Source organism: Scleropages formosus, chromosome 20 (assembly GCF_900964775.1).
Source record: "Scleropages formosus chromosome 20, fSclFor1.1, whole genome shotgun sequence".
Taxonomy (NCBI): Eukaryota; Metazoa; Chordata; class Actinopteri; order Osteoglossiformes; family Osteoglossidae; genus Scleropages; species Scleropages formosus.
This window is the reverse complement of record NC_041825.1, coordinates 21,173,690-21,188,472: the sequence shown is the minus strand read 5'-3', so window position 1 is coordinate 21,188,472 and position 14,783 is coordinate 21,173,690. Positions and strand designations below refer to the sequence as shown.

General features: G+C 44.2%; 1 protein-coding gene across 2 annotated transcripts; it reads right to left on the bottom strand.

Moving 5' to 3' along the window:
• Window positions 1-1,435: 1,435 nt before the first annotated feature.
• On the bottom strand, window positions 1,436-14,273 carry rasal3 (RAS protein activator like 3). 2 transcript variants are annotated; one of them, XM_018762125.2, is made up of 18 exons: window positions 13,040-14,273; window positions 10,583-10,752; window positions 10,313-10,397; window positions 7,416-7,468; window positions 7,073-7,155; window positions 6,848-6,977; window positions 6,530-6,628; window positions 5,626-6,306; window positions 5,307-5,451; window positions 4,967-5,111; window positions 4,523-4,759; window positions 4,064-4,265; window positions 3,879-3,970; window positions 3,293-3,533; window positions 3,086-3,190; window positions 2,743-2,933; window positions 2,528-2,612; window positions 1,436-1,767 (listed from the first exon to the last, which is right to left on the bottom strand). In XM_018762125.2, exons 1-18 carry the CDS (start codon window positions 13,623-13,625, stop codon window positions 1,648-1,650), a joined length of 3,450 nt encoding a protein of 1,149 aa, XP_018617641.1. In that variant the 5' UTR covers window positions 13,626-14,273; the 3' UTR covers window positions 1,436-1,647. The 2 variants fall into 2 exon arrangements, with proteins under 2 accessions (XP_018617641.1, XP_018617642.1); XM_018762126.2 differs by lacking the exons at window positions 10,313-10,397; window positions 10,583-10,752; window positions 13,040-14,273 and adding an exon at window positions 8,741-10,188.
• Between the last annotated feature and the right edge of the window lie 510 nt (window positions 14,274-14,783).

The following is a 14,783-nucleotide window of genomic DNA, read 5'->3' as shown; positions in this document are numbered from 1 at the left end:
GCAGAAACGGATTGCGTTTCGTCCCGCTGACGCGATCCTCAACAAATGGTTCTGAAGCTCCATGCGTAGTGGCCACATTAGGTTATATTTACATTATTATATTTATATATATTTCTTCTAAAGGGTCAAATAAGGTGAAATATTTCACGAAAGTTATACAGACTTTTTATTTTTTACGCTTGTGAACTTTTTTGTTTTCCCACTGAGGTCTGAGACGGCTAAAAACCCAAATTCTCTTCACATTGTTCCAATTAAATACATAAGAGTTATACGCTGACTTACTTTACATAGAAAACCTCCCAGAGACCAGCGGCACGTGTTTGTATGGAACTACATGGTTTTGCTGGTCTCCTCAAAATACTCTAGCTTCTTCCTACCTTCAAAATTTTTGGCAAAATGACTTGAGTTGTAGAGGGGGTGCGGTGGCGCAGTGGGTTGAACCCCAGTCCTGCTCTCTGGTGGGTCTGGGGTTTGAGTCCCGCTTGGGGTGCCTTGCGACGGACTGGCGTCCCGTCCTGGGTGTGTCCCCTCCCCCTCCGGCCTTACGCCCTGTATTACCGGGTAGGCTCCGGTTCCCTGTGAGCCTGTATGGGACAAGAGGTTCTGAAAATGTGTGTGTGTGTGTGTGTGTATGCGCGCACACACCCTGTAAAGGACCAATACTCGGCATTCTGCATACCACATGTAGACATAAGCCATATGGGGACAGCTGGTAGTGTAGCGGTTAGCTCTAGTGCCTGTGGATCCAAAGGTCGCAGATTTGATCCCCACCTCTGGCTGTAGAACCCTTGAGCAAGGTACTTATCCTAAAGCAAGGTACTCATCCTAAATTGCTCCAGTAAGATTACCCAGCTGTATAAATGGATCAAGAATTGTAAATACCGTAATGTTATAAGTTGCTTTGCAGAAAAGCATCAGCTAAATGAATGGATGTAAAACACACACACAGTATGAAACTGCTTGTCCCAAGCAGGGTCGCGATGGACCGGAGCCTAACCTGGTAACACAGGGCGTGAGGCTAGAGGGAGAGAGGACACACCCAGGATGGGATGCCAGTCCATCACAAGGCCCACCAAGCAGGACTTGAACCCCAGACCCACCAGAGAGCAGGACCCGGTCATACCCGCCGCACCACCGCACCCCCACATGAAATATAGGCTTATGTAAATATGCTTCATTGGATAGGATAAGCAGTTACAGATCAAGGGCTACCCCCTATATGTCAAAATTTGGAAATTCAGCAAGAAGACATCAATGATATTTACCCTAAACTTTTTCCTGTTTATGCAGTTTTAATGGTAATATACTGTAGTAATACAGGTATTTTTCTAGCTATTGCCACATGAAAAAAGTATAAATCATTGTTTTGATATCTTTTATTAGAGTTATGATACAAAATTAGAAAACAGATGACAAATCTTCAGGTCCAGAGGATCTGAGTGTATACATTTAAATGCAAAGTAAAAAAACGGAGAACCTATTAAAATTGCCTTCTGTAAATATTTTGTTGGAGACTGATATGTTATATAAAGACAATGAATAGTTTTAAAAGGGATGTATGTTTCCTGTGATCACAGTTTAACCTTGGATTGACTCTACATCAAGTTGATGTAGAATGACTATGGAAACGAACAGGTTTGTCTATGTTCACTGGCTGTTGCCCAGAAGACAGGTGTCTGTATCTGAGATCTGTGTGTTTCTCTGCCCGCCGTCAGTCAGGTTCCCACCGCTGCACTTGTCCTTGAGTAGGTCCGCAAACTGCTTCTCCTGAGAATTTAGCCATTATTAGTTATTATTCCCTGTTTTTTATTGCCTTTATTTGAAGTGACATTCATTTTTTACAAGCAAAGGACATTGACTGGTAACCCAGTGGTTGTCAGCTCAACCCCAGTTCCTTGATGGCACTGATGCACTTATTCATAAGCAAGATATTTACCCTGAATTGCTCAGGTAAGAATAGGAATAGGCAGTTGTATGAATTGGTCACTTTGGATAAAAGCATTAGCCAAGCAACACATGAATGAACATTTATGCATTTGGGTATGTACAGCATACTGGAGTAATTTCAGGTAAATCAGTGGTATAAACGTAGGGACTTTCCTGGGACTCGAACCAGCACATTTCAAGTCGCAACATAAGTATTTAACCAATGCACTCCCTAGTGCCCAAAAATCATTATAGCACTGTCAATGTACTTAAATGTCAAAACTGAAGCAGTAATTAAATTTATAGATACCTGGATATCCTGCATGTACACCATTAAATGAAGGAGTAATTCTAAGATACTGGATGGCAGATCTGTTCCAGGAAGTACGTTACACCAACAGATTTATTTTAAGTGTATAAATAATGAAACACTGGATTATGTTGTCAGTTGAACTGAACAGAACAACTGATCCATTTGGTTTTCAGAGGCCAAAAAAGAGAACATCTTAGACGCCAGTACAGTAGGATTTTGACAGGTGGATATGTAACCACTGAGTTATTAAGTTCTTTTCCAAGCTATGCCTGTGATCTCATGACTTACCAGAACATTCATACGCTCAGCTGCTGCCATGGCCACATTTAGCTTCCTCTCATCTTCCTCTCTTTCCTCTTCTATTACCCCCAGTCTGAAGGAAGCAGAGAAGTAGAGTTGAGGATTATGCTGTCTGAGCATACCGCACAAATGTACATGGCTTTCCTGCAGACATGTCGGGTCCCCATCTGATGCCCCTCGTAAAGCTTGCTCCAACACCTCACCTAAACATGGCACTGGCAAGTTGTTCATCCCGCATGGCCAGCATGTTTTGTAATTCTTGCACCTTTGCCTCTAGCATTGCATTCTGGTCCTGGCTCTGGACAATGAAGTCCTCCAGCCTCTTGGCCATCTCCAGTTCACGCTCCGTCACCTGATCCACACCTGTCCGTAGTTCCAATAGCTCTTGCTCATGCTGCATGTGACAGGTAGTTTATGTCACTGTATTGTTTGCATTAACATTGTGGTCTTATTAATATTTGTGACATTGGTTGTACATTTTTCAGTCCAGTGAAGCAGACAGGTAAATGCAGATTGCAAAGAACAAGCACTTTGGACAAAACTCACCTTTTCCAGAATGTTAATTTCCTCCTGTTCAGTCTTTATCTGATAAGATTCCCTGTTGTTAATGTCTTTATACCATGGTACAGCAGCAAGTTTTGCACTGGTCCTCTGAGACAGAATAAGAAATACTGATTACTAGTAAACAGAGGAAACAGCAAAGTGAACTTTGGTTTTAATTGTCAGCAGCTACCAAAGCAAAACAGGACTTACAGGATGAGGGGAAGTGATGTGTATGTCCTGCTCCGTGTCCTGGAGTGTCAGGTTCTCACTGCTGGCCTGTCGCTTGGGTGTGCGCTTGTGTGGCTTGACACGGTCCGGCACGCTCTGGGTCCTCATCACCCGCTTCCTTTTGCTTCCAGGCTCTGTGGTCAGCTGCTGCACGGAGTTGTGCAGGGGACTGTACTCGGCCAGCCCCCGTGGGGGTACGTAGTCCGGCTTGGACTGTTCGGTCCTACAGAGAAGAGCAAGCCAAGTGGCAGTGTTTTAAGTATATTTTTTCCAGAGTTTTTTTTTAAAACAAGGCTGGGGTGACCTGCACTTTTGGCACCTGGTAGAGAAGTAGTTAGAGCAGCTGCCTTTGGGTCCAAAGATCACAGATTCGAATCCCACCTCCAGCTATAGTGCCCATGAGCAAGATACTTACTCAAAAATTGCTCCAGTAAAATTACCAAGGTAAATAATTGTAAGCAGCTTAACATTGTCAGTTGCTTTGGAGAAAAGTCTCAGCTAAATGATTAAGTGTAAATGTAACATACATACATACATACATACATACATACACCTCTTCATGTGATACCTGCGGACTGTGATGCGGGGGGCATTGGGGCCTAGCGAGTCTGTGATCTGGTTCAGGATAGAGGGCAAGGGATGCAACTTGTCTATGGTCTCCTGCAGGAGAAAAAACATCATCTGTCATTGTTCCCTCAAGCCATCATTGTCAACTACATTGATCAGCATCCTGAGAGCATCGGGACACAGTACCTGCTCCATGGGGGAGATGATGTCGACAAGTAGCCCGTGTAGTACAGCCAGCCGCAGCGGCAGATCCACATAGCCATCAAAGCGCGACATGGCCAGCTCACTGTCAGGGTTGGACACCCTCTGCAGGAAGCCTCGCATGTTCTCCCAGTGCTGCTGCAGGAAGTCATTCATGAAGAGCATGTACTCCTCCTTCTCACCAAACCTAGAGAGGTAAGAGACACTCATGAGGCTGGGTCCAGAACTGTGCTGTGCTGTTGTGCCCTTGAGCAAGGCACTTTAGCTGAATTACCTCAGCTGTAAAATGCATTACACTACCCTAGAAGTGTTTCATTCCATTAAAATAAAGAGTCCTTGTCTCCAAAATGGGAAGTCCAATGATGTACCACTCCATTCTGAGGCTTTCTGGTGCTGCTCTTCTCCTCTTTGTGAGAGAAGTGGGAGAAAGAAAGGTTGACTCACAGTGTGAAGTTGGCCAGGTTCTGGATGACCTTTGCAGTGAGGGTGAGGGCGCGGAGGGTTGGTGGGTCAGGATAGGGCTGTGTCAGCCCAAACAAAGAGGGGCTGAGGATGGCAGGACACAGGAAGCGCAGGAAGAGCGAGGCAGATATGAGGCGCTGGCCAATCTCCACACGGCCGCGCCCCTCGCATTCCTCCATCCAGCTGGAGAAAATTTCATTCAGCTCCACTGGGAAGGACCTGGTTGGAATTAGAGAAGCAGTCAGGAGGAAGAGGGGGTTCAGGAGAGGTTAGACCACAAAGGGAGAGAATATTCTAGAGATGAAAAACTACAGTAGCTGCATCAAGCATGTAAACTAAAATCAGTCCCCAAAAAGCCGTTAGAGTCAGGATCACCATGGTCATTATATATAGTGTAACAGCTGATAAGCCACGTGACATCATTACTCATTCATCTCTGTGATTCTTTTCGCCACATCCTCACAGCCCTCTCTGAGGTGCCTCTGGTTGTTTTGGAGATCAGAGGCAGTGCACTTGCGAGGGTCCACTTCACAGCTCTCTGTTGAGGCATACAGGCGTGTGATGAAATCTCCTGCAGAAGGAAAATGGACAGTATGGCCTGTCATGATGTGAACTACAGCAACGCTTCATGGAAATGAAAGAAAGACAGAATAACAGCCTAACAGCAGTGAAAGCTGAGGCCAAAGGAGAGATATGAAGGTGATTTAACAAGCTGAGAATTGCCCACTCACCACCCCAACAGCCAGACCCCCCATTAATACCATACCTAGGGTGTCAATGAGATATTTCTGGCCCACGAGCTTCATGTACTCATCAATCGCTTTTGTGGCCAGGGTATTCTCCCTGAATATCAGGGCTTCCTTCTCCCCACATCTCTGCACCTCTCTACTGCCCAGGGTAATTAAGAACTCCTAGACACACAAAGAGACAGAGGCACACAAAGGTTGTACAAACCACCTCCCTTTTCATTTTTTCATTTTGTAATCCACAAAAACCTCTTAAAATTGTTTTTAATTCCCTTAAATTCAATTCAAAACATGTCTATCTCCTTCTTACTCCTACTGTACATTCTCTCCTGTGCCCACCTTGGCCTTCCCGATGCTCTGAAGGACGTGCACCAGTGCACCGGCCAGTTCCTCTTTCTCCCGGACAGGCAGCAGGGGCTCCAAGTTGACGCACATCACTTCGTAGTTCATCGTCACAAACTCAGCAAACTCTTTGTACCGCTCAATAGGCAACACCTTCAGGTTCTGAAAGCGGGCCTTCACGCGAAGAAAGGCCTGGGATCCCAACTGATCCTTGGTCCCTCCCGAACCTGGTAACTTGTAGGGGACAATTTGGTACCACTTCTCCTGGAAGGCCCTTCCCCGGATGTCTGCCAGGGAGATGGCCACGCTGCCCAGTGGGTACAGCGATGAGTCATCTTTGGAATGACGCTTCTTCTTGGGTTCATCATCACGGAACAAGTGCAGAGTGAGCTGGGAAACAGGTGGCAAGTTGTCCAGCTCAAAAAACTCCCCCCAGAACAGTTGACAGCCCCCTCCAGATGAGCTGCCAGCCCCTCCCAGTGCCCCGCCTGAAGCTGCTGCCCCCCCATCAGTAGCCGTGCTGGAACGGTTGGTGGACTTCTCAACGGCACGACTGGTGGTACGTGCGAACAGCGTATTGTCCAGGTGCAGCTCGCAGTAGTAACGTCGTTTGGGAGGGAGGTCCTTGGCCTCATTTACCCACACGCTAAGGGAGTTCTCTGTGCGCTCACAGTTGTCCTGGAAGGAAAGTGGGCAGTTTCAAAAGCCACGGTTTAACAAAGCACGCACAGATCCTTCTCAAAGAGTAAATAAAGCTCTCAGAGTCAGAAAACTGGCCGATAAAGAGCCCTACTTAAGAGCCTCATAACTCTAGAATGCATTAAGTCTCGATGTACCATTAATGTTACAAAGGTCTTGCACATGGTTCACCAGAAACGTTTCATGAGCATCCTAACTGTACCTTATTGGGCTGAGCAGCACGGCGCAAGTTCTCAATCCAGCGGTCTCTCTCTGCAGCAGAGCTGCACCCGAAACAGTGATTGTGCTCTGAGTTAATCACCTGGAGGACAGCAATCACAGAGGCACAGTGTTATTATAGTTGTTATCATTCTTTGTAACCACCTATTTTCTGAGCACACACCCTTATCTTCAGCAATCTATCCAGGACTGGGGTATGTGAGCAGTGGAAGTGAAAATCTTCTGTGAGGCATGTTCCAATGGCCACATGTCTCACAGAAGATTTTCATGGAACAGTGCAGGTTGGTGATACAGGGCATACCTCAAAGCAGTACTTTTCCCCCAGAATGGAACTGTGCACAGGTCTGATGACAGTAGTCTGGTCTGAGCTCAGGTCCAGGCTCTCCACAGCACTGACTGGGATGGACAGTGATTCACGGGAGTCATGTAGCCTGTCAAGGAGTGCAGGGGTGTATAAAGTTGTACTTAGTCACCAGGACCCATATGGCATAGGGGCATCGATGCCAAACAGCAGGGCATAATGTACCTCCCCCCATTGTTTCCAATGACATTTATCTGTGTGTTGCTTTTCCTCAGGGCTGCTCCTTGGAAGCGCCTCTTTATCAGGGCCTGAGTTAAGAGTGGAGGACAGAGAGAGAGAGAGAGAGAACATCCAAGCTCCAGCACACACTTAATGAGCCATGGTCTGTGGCACGTGCCTCTGCTTGAGAACACCTTAAGAAGTTTTTGTTATAAACTGTGACAAGCTGTCCCAAGTAGGACCAAGCGAGTATTTATTGTCATTCCTCTATATAGCTTGTATACAGTGGGACGAGATGTTGTTTCTCCGGGACCATGGTGCAACACAAGGACTGTTGGCCCATACTCACCCTGACCCCACTGTCCGTCCCCTTTGATCTTGGAGCCAGGTCTGGGTTGAATTCTGGAAATCAGCAGGGAGTACATTGTCATATAAGGGTGTGATGCTAACAGTGTGTTTTTGTGATTCAATGGAGAACTATAGTCAGGATCATATCACATATACAGCGTGACTGTCTGCCGTTTTTATAGAAGGTATCCCATGTTGCATACAGGTCTTTGCTTAAACGCACTTGAATATGTATTTGTGTGTCTGGTCTCTATCTGGGGACTGATCTTTCCTCAAAGGGTGCAACTGCACACTCCTCTGAACCACCACGGGAAGTAGAGTCATTTCCTCCCTGCAATTTCCGCCACAGATAGACAAAAAACAAACAGCAATTTGTTGCACAAAAAGAAGTGCTGCTGACATTGGTAAACTGATTATATTTAACATGCTCAGTGGGTGCTTTCATTAAAAGCAACTTCCAGAATACATTTAAAGAGGTGGATGGCAGCAGTTAAAGTTAGTTATTTGGCTGTGAACCCACTAAATTTACCCCATTAAAAGTATTTCAGTGTAGGAGGGACATGTCAATGGTTTTCACTCGAGACTAAGTCTCAAGTGCTGTATTTTCAAGACAGCAAAGATAAGCTGTTTGCCAAATCAGTTTTAACCATGGAGCCTTAGATCTGAAGTTTACTACAGATAAGCTTTCCATTTTTAAAGGTTGCAGTGTTGCATTTCTAGGTGTCTTCCCAGCACAGTTTCATCATTTAAAGTGCTTCAAGGAGCTATCAGGCCTACAAAAGCCAATGACGCTTGTAACAGAAGCACCTTTTCACACCTCTTTGGCCATTGGTTTGATAATGGTACTTTCCCAAAGTGCATAGAGCAACCATAGCCAGCATTTCTGAAAGTGATGCCACCAGTCATATAGCAAAGCTGAGCCTTTTACTGCCATTGAAGAGGATGTGGTATTGAACTACAGCGCTGTCGCATGGGGACAGACAAGCCATTGCAAGCCTCATGCAGAAATGTTTTAAGAGGCTTGGCTTTCATCTGATGACCCATCCATCCAAATTTCAATGTTACATTCATTGCTTGATTTTCATGAAGACAAAGGATTATGTCACTTTAAATGAAGGGATCATAAGAGAACTGCTCTTTGTATAACAACCAAAACTAAAATTCACAATTAAAATATCGCTTTAGTCTCCAGTTTCACATATGTTCTCTTACGTTTGTTTTACATGAGGAAAAATACATATTTCTGCATGCAAGTTCCATGATATCCTATGCATAGTCATAGATTTAGACATAAAAAGAACATGTAGTGCTTTAACGCTTGCTTACCCAGACCGCCTCCACAAACAATCCATCGTCTAAATCCCATAATTCCAATATCACCTCAGCAGAAAAGACAGATAAATACTGTTTTTTGCTCCTTTTGTTAAAGAAGCTAGACTATTTTCTTCTCATGTTTTCCTCTTTGTTTCTTTGCTTGTTTTTCTTTTTACTGTGGGTGGTTGTGTGCTAGAAAGCAAGGTGAAGGTAAGATCAGCAAGTGCTCAGACAAAATGCAGTCTTCTGGCCCGCTGGGCTAGTGCACTGGAACACCCGGGTGCGATGCTATCTCTCCCAAAAATTGAGAGGAAGCAATTCAAAAGCTACTCGCTCACATAATCACGTCAGCAGCTTCCTGTGTGTAAGACTTCAGCTAAGTCAGGCTATCGGTAACTGTGAAAATCATAGGACCACTGCTTCTCACTCTCCTTACAATCCTTTCCAGTGACTGTTCAACTTTGTACCCTTCATCACTTCAGACAAGTTGCAGATAATCTCCTTCTTTTGCTTTTGGGACAGCAATGTTTGGTAGAGGAAACACCATGTCAGACATACAATACGAAGAGGTTTTCTTCAAGATGGCTGTAATTTCCTCAGGCACCTGAACAAGGCTTCAGTTTGTCATTTCAGAACCTTTAGACACAGTGTCTTCATTAGCAGGGTAAGAGCACACAAGCAGTCCTCTAATGTTGCATATGATGTACTCGATTCCTTACTCACTTATTAACCAATTGTCCAAGTCAGGGTATATGATGTACTCTGTATCACAATGTCAGTCATTTTGAAGATATTCCACAAATAGCTGGATGAAACGTACATGGCAGATATCTCCTGTCCACACTGGACCTAATTTACCTATTTTACCTAATTTAGTACTGACCAGTTGTCCAGTACTTATGTCTGCAATTGAAATTCCAGCTTGGGTGTGGGGATCATAGCCACTCACCTGCGATGGGCATGGTGAAAGCTTCCTGCTTCCTTACACTCTAGAGACTTCACTCTGTTATATAACAGTTGGAGGACAGAGCTATGCACTTGATTTCACCTGCATCCCTGAAGATGCCCCACCGATCATACTAAGTGCCAGTGAAAGGGGAGGGTAATAGCAGTAGTTTTTGTGGACCACAAGGGAGATAAACCCTTGGAAACTCACCAACCCATTGGAACATGGGTTAGTTTGTATTTCTTGGGCTTCCTTACCAGGGATGACTTGCGTGGAATGGGGAAAATTCAGTCTTTGGTTCTCACTGTTGGGCACATGGTAATTTCCCTATGCACTACTCAGGGAGAACCAGAAGGCTCTATTAAAGTGAGAATGAGTAACAGAGTCTACAGAGGCAATTGCTTTAGAATAAGAACTTTCATCACTCCATGACAATCTAAATGAAAGTTCAGTTTTTTGGAAGGCTTCAAATAAGTAACACAGGGATTGTATTCCTCGATCTAAATTCTCCTCATTATTCATTCCTCCTGCACTATATTGACTGATCAGCACCTTTTTTCTACGAACAGGAAATCAAACCGACACGCAGTGCAAAGGAGTGAAGCTGGGAAAACCCATGAAACTTGTGTGATACTAACGCAGATTGGTATGGCTGTCCGTGAGGTTCTGCAGGCTCAGGTTCGATAGGCAGCTGCTGGCTCGCTTCCGACATATCGTCATTGGCTGATAGAAGAAGCACACAGATTAGTTGTAAATTGGGCCAACTTTGTTGTCAGTTAGGACAGGAAGGAATGAAAAAGATATCAGACAGAGGCAGTTAACAAGGGAGTTGTGTTATTACTAATATGTTTGATTACTAGAGCTGCAGGCAGGTGTGTGGAGATGTTTCTTGTCATCATGGGTCTTACCTCATCCTCTCGAGAGATGAAAATCTGTCCATCTTGTAGTTGGCAGTTGTTAATATCCCACACAGGTACATCTTGGGGTGGGGACCAGGACAGCCTCACTGGCTCCGCAAGTGTAGCTGGGGCTGGGATCGGGGCCGGGACTGAGCCTAGGGCCTCATTCCCTCCTGTGTCTGTCAGCACACAGCACACCATCAGTATGACACCTTGTCCACCATGTCCACCATGTCCCTTTGGACTACATAGAAACTAACCCGAACAGAGCAAATGCGCAACACTAAGGAGAAATATTAATGTTAAACAACTTCACCAAAGAAATTTAGAATGTTAAGCTATTTGCAATTACTTACCCGTCTATACAGCTGGGTAATTTTCACCATCTCAGTTCAGCATAAGTACCTTAATCAAGGGTACTACAGCAGGAGGTGGGATTTGAACCTAGACCCTTCAAGTGCAAAGCTCTAGCTCTAAACACTATGGCACCTGTTGTATTACAATCATAACTGTATGACAGCTGACATCATAACGACATATGATTTAAATAAACATACATCATCAAATCATATAATCCACAATATAATAATAATATATAATTATGATAAAATTGTCTATGGTGGAAAACACATTTATTTCAGCCATCAGTCTTAATCAGCCTGCACAAATTATTTGAATGTACAGATGGATGAATATGCACGCAGCTGGGAAGTATACGTAACTGTTGGGCGGGGAAGCAGATGCTGGAACAGAAGCAGCTGGAAGTTTACAGTTTGTTAGAGGGTTGGTGTAGTTAGGCAAATTGCCAGTTGCACCTTTCTGAGGTTTCAGGGCATGTTATCTCCCCCCCCTCCTTCCTTTCTATGGCTGTCTTTCACTCTCTATATGTCTTCTACCATATAATATTTGTTTCAGTTTTTTTTTTCCTGTGCCGTTACACGTTTCATGATCCCTTGTCTTGTTCAGCTCCATCACACTTTTGGAATTACTACCAATGTACACCTCAGTTTCCATCCTCTCCATTCTCCTTACTTCTCACCGTGTCTCAGGTCTTGGCAAACCGAGGTGAGATTCAGTTAGGTTTGGTTTTTGATCCCTTCAGGTTCTCATATACACACATAAAACACTGCCCTTTCACTTAGTTTGCATTTGGAAAACTGCATTTATAGTTCTGAAACAAGCTTTCATGGATACTGTAGAAAGTGAGACTGAAAACAGACCTAATTGCTGGACCATGAACGTATGCAGTGCTTGGCTGCCATGTTTCTGAGCAGAAAATAAATTTTCATGATCAGCATTCATTTTTTAAGCATTAGCGCAGGAGTGTGCAACTCCAAGAGTCGCGGTACAGCACATTTCAGAACACATTTTTAAATGTATTTATTTTACTTAAAAGCACCCAGTTTACTCCTTAAGTACGAGATGATCTGGCTTCCTGTTCAAATTAATGATTTCATAAAAAATTGATCGTTGATGTACAGCAAAAATCAGCACAATACATGGTCCTAGAAGTTTGGAGTTGCAATGTCGGACTAGTGACAGCTATAAATCAACGCATAGCACTTGCTTGTAACTGGTCTCCTGCAAAAACTGTTGCATCTCAAAATGTTCAGAATGGATAAACCAGGGATGGAAAGAATACAGATGTGTGTCAGAATGTTTGTAACTTCCCTACCATAGACTGCTGTCCCATCCACAGTTTACCCTGCCTAGCCTTGTTGCTCATGCTGTAATCAGTCATAAAAATTAACATGGCTCTCTTAAAGTACAGTATTTAAAAGGAGCATTAATGCATTGCCATGGATTACTTCGATGTCAAATGTTGCACCAGTAGTGTAGAAGTCCAGAACAATGTAATCCAGACAAAAGTTGGAAAAGCTAGTATTTCTGATATTAATTCATAACCTTGTTCTTTAACCCTTTTTTGAGAAGTACTAACTTTGTTCTGTTACTGTCAGATGGTATCACAAGCACAGAATAGTGACCAGGAAGGCGGAGGTGCAGCATTTCCCGTGAGGCTCCTTCTGGTTATGTCTGCCATTGTATGTAGACCATGCTCCTGCCTTCAACATCCTATGAAATCACTCGGCAGCTCCAATAAATCAATTACATCATAAAAAATGCGGAAATGGTCTGCTTTTATAGAATATTCTTTTCACTCTGAGATATGGTTCATCATGTGGCATTTCTATATTTACTCTTGAAGACTAGCTCCATTGATAGCATTGTCAAGCTTTCACAATGTCTGGAAATATTATAAACTTAATATATTAAGTTTACCGAAATTGTGCTACATCAAAAACCAACGGACATCTGTGTTTTACAGAGCGCTTGTCATTCAAACTACACGTCTCACATTATAATGTTATAACACCTTAGTTTTGTATTTTAGAATTATAGAAGAATAAAGGTGGGTTAATGCAGCCGGAAGGAAGCTGTTTGGAAAGCACAAATTTGAACTCTCACCATCTTGGCACAAGGGGGTGCTGTTCCGGCTCTGCAGCCGAGGCTTCTTAAACTTCTGGGAGACGGTGCGGAGGTACTTCCTGAAGATTGCGCCCCCTCCTTTCTGCTGCGCATCTTGTGGGGAAGATGTAGGGGTCTCTGTGGAGGAGGGGCCCGGTGATGGTGGTGCCGCCGGGGAGGTCGGGGCTACGGCGAGGAGAGATCCCGGGGGTTCAGAGAGGGCTCTGCGGAAGGGGTTTTTCCGAGCAGTGGGACCCTTACTGGGCTTGGGGTTCTCTGTGTGTCCGGCAGCTTCCCGCCTCTCTGGTGTGTCCTCACTCAGGGCCTTACGCCAGTTCTGCATTTTGCTCCACTTGCTGGGGGTGCTTTTCTCTGGCCTCTCGGAGCTCCCCGTGGCACCGCCATCACCCTTGCCCCCGTCAGGGTGCTGCTTGCCGCCCGTGTGCCACTTGTACGTGTTGAGAAGAGCAGGGTCCTCTATGGGCTCCGGCTGGACGTCTGCTGGCGGGTCTCTCTCAGGAGACCCCATCTCCTCTTGCATCTTTGGCTCTGCTTGCTCAAAATCTGATTCCCTGTTGGTGCCCATTTATAACTTTTCTGTCTCACACTTTTCCATACAAAAAAGGCGCCTGAACAGGCTTATTACCATAAACCACGTTTTTGTGTATTTGTATTTTTCCTCTTGTTGTATCCTCTCACACCTTGCAGTGAAATCCAAGACACTTGACTTAAGACTGGCAAACGTTTCTTATGGTGACTCGTAGGAAGTCTTTTCTTGATTCTTCTTCTGTCCTGTTTGGTTTTATGGTCGAGAAGAATACCTTCTTTAATGTTCTTCAGTCAATCCAGGTCTTGTTCTGTTGCACACCCTCACCTGGCTCAGGCACTGTAGTCACACATCGTGGTCAAGCAACATCTCCTTCCAAACATACCTTTTTGCCGTTATGACGCAGCCCTTGACATCTGGGCTGTTGTGTTGGATAAAGTTTTCCCCTTCCTCTTAATCTCCTTGCATCGAACAATCGCCTTCCTCTCTTCACTCAATTTTGCCTCCCTCCTTTGTGCTAAAAAGTTACCTCTGCATTTTTCTTCTTCCTTCCCTTTGAACTTGTTCTCAGATTACAGTTAAATGGAAATGTATATGTAAGTATTCTCAGATTTTAGTCACTGCATCTCTTTGTCTACGACACAGGAAATTTCCTTCGGTGTAACGACTAACATGTCAGCCAATCAGTTTAAACTTTGACAGGCTGAGAGCAACAGAGAAGGAGGGGAAAGAGTGCAAAAACACCCTATAACCGCAATTTTTTTTTTTTTTTTTTTACATCTGTTGGCTCCTGGTAACATCAACAACCAATAGACGGGGTATTTTAAATCATAACAGCCTTTTTTGTTGATTGGCATATACTCTCATTTCATAATTCTTACCCTGCTGTCAACATTAATAACACTTCAGTGCTTTTGAATAAAGCATACACATTGCATAGTGATGAAGTACCTGTTGTTTCTACCTTTGACTGTGACAAGAAACCAAGTTTTCATCTTTTTGGTTGATATCTTCTAAGGTTAAATTCTTCAGCTATTCACATCTCCCATTCTTTTCTCAACCCCCCAAGTAAAGAGTTGTTTACATCCCCTGAAGTTTATAAGTAAAAATATGCAATGAAGTAATACGCGGCGGTAATCACCATCGCACAAGCTCATCTAGATTTTGCCCGGTGACTCGTGAAAAATATGTAAAACA

Excerpts from the sequence above, each read along its gene's own strand:
- rasal3 (XM_018762125.2), bottom strand. The coding sequence starts at position 13,625 with ATGGGCACCAACAGGGAATCAGATTTTGAGCAAGCAGAGCCAAAGATG. Across the intron at positions 7,469-10,312 it reads GGACAGCCATACCAATCTGC|AATTCAACCCAGACCTGGCT; the intron begins GTTAGTATCACA and ends GCTGATTTCCAG. Across the intron at positions 5,112-5,306 it reads ATATCTCATTGACACCCTAG|GAGATTTCATCACACGCCTG; the intron begins GTATGGTATTAA and ends TTCCTTCTGCAG.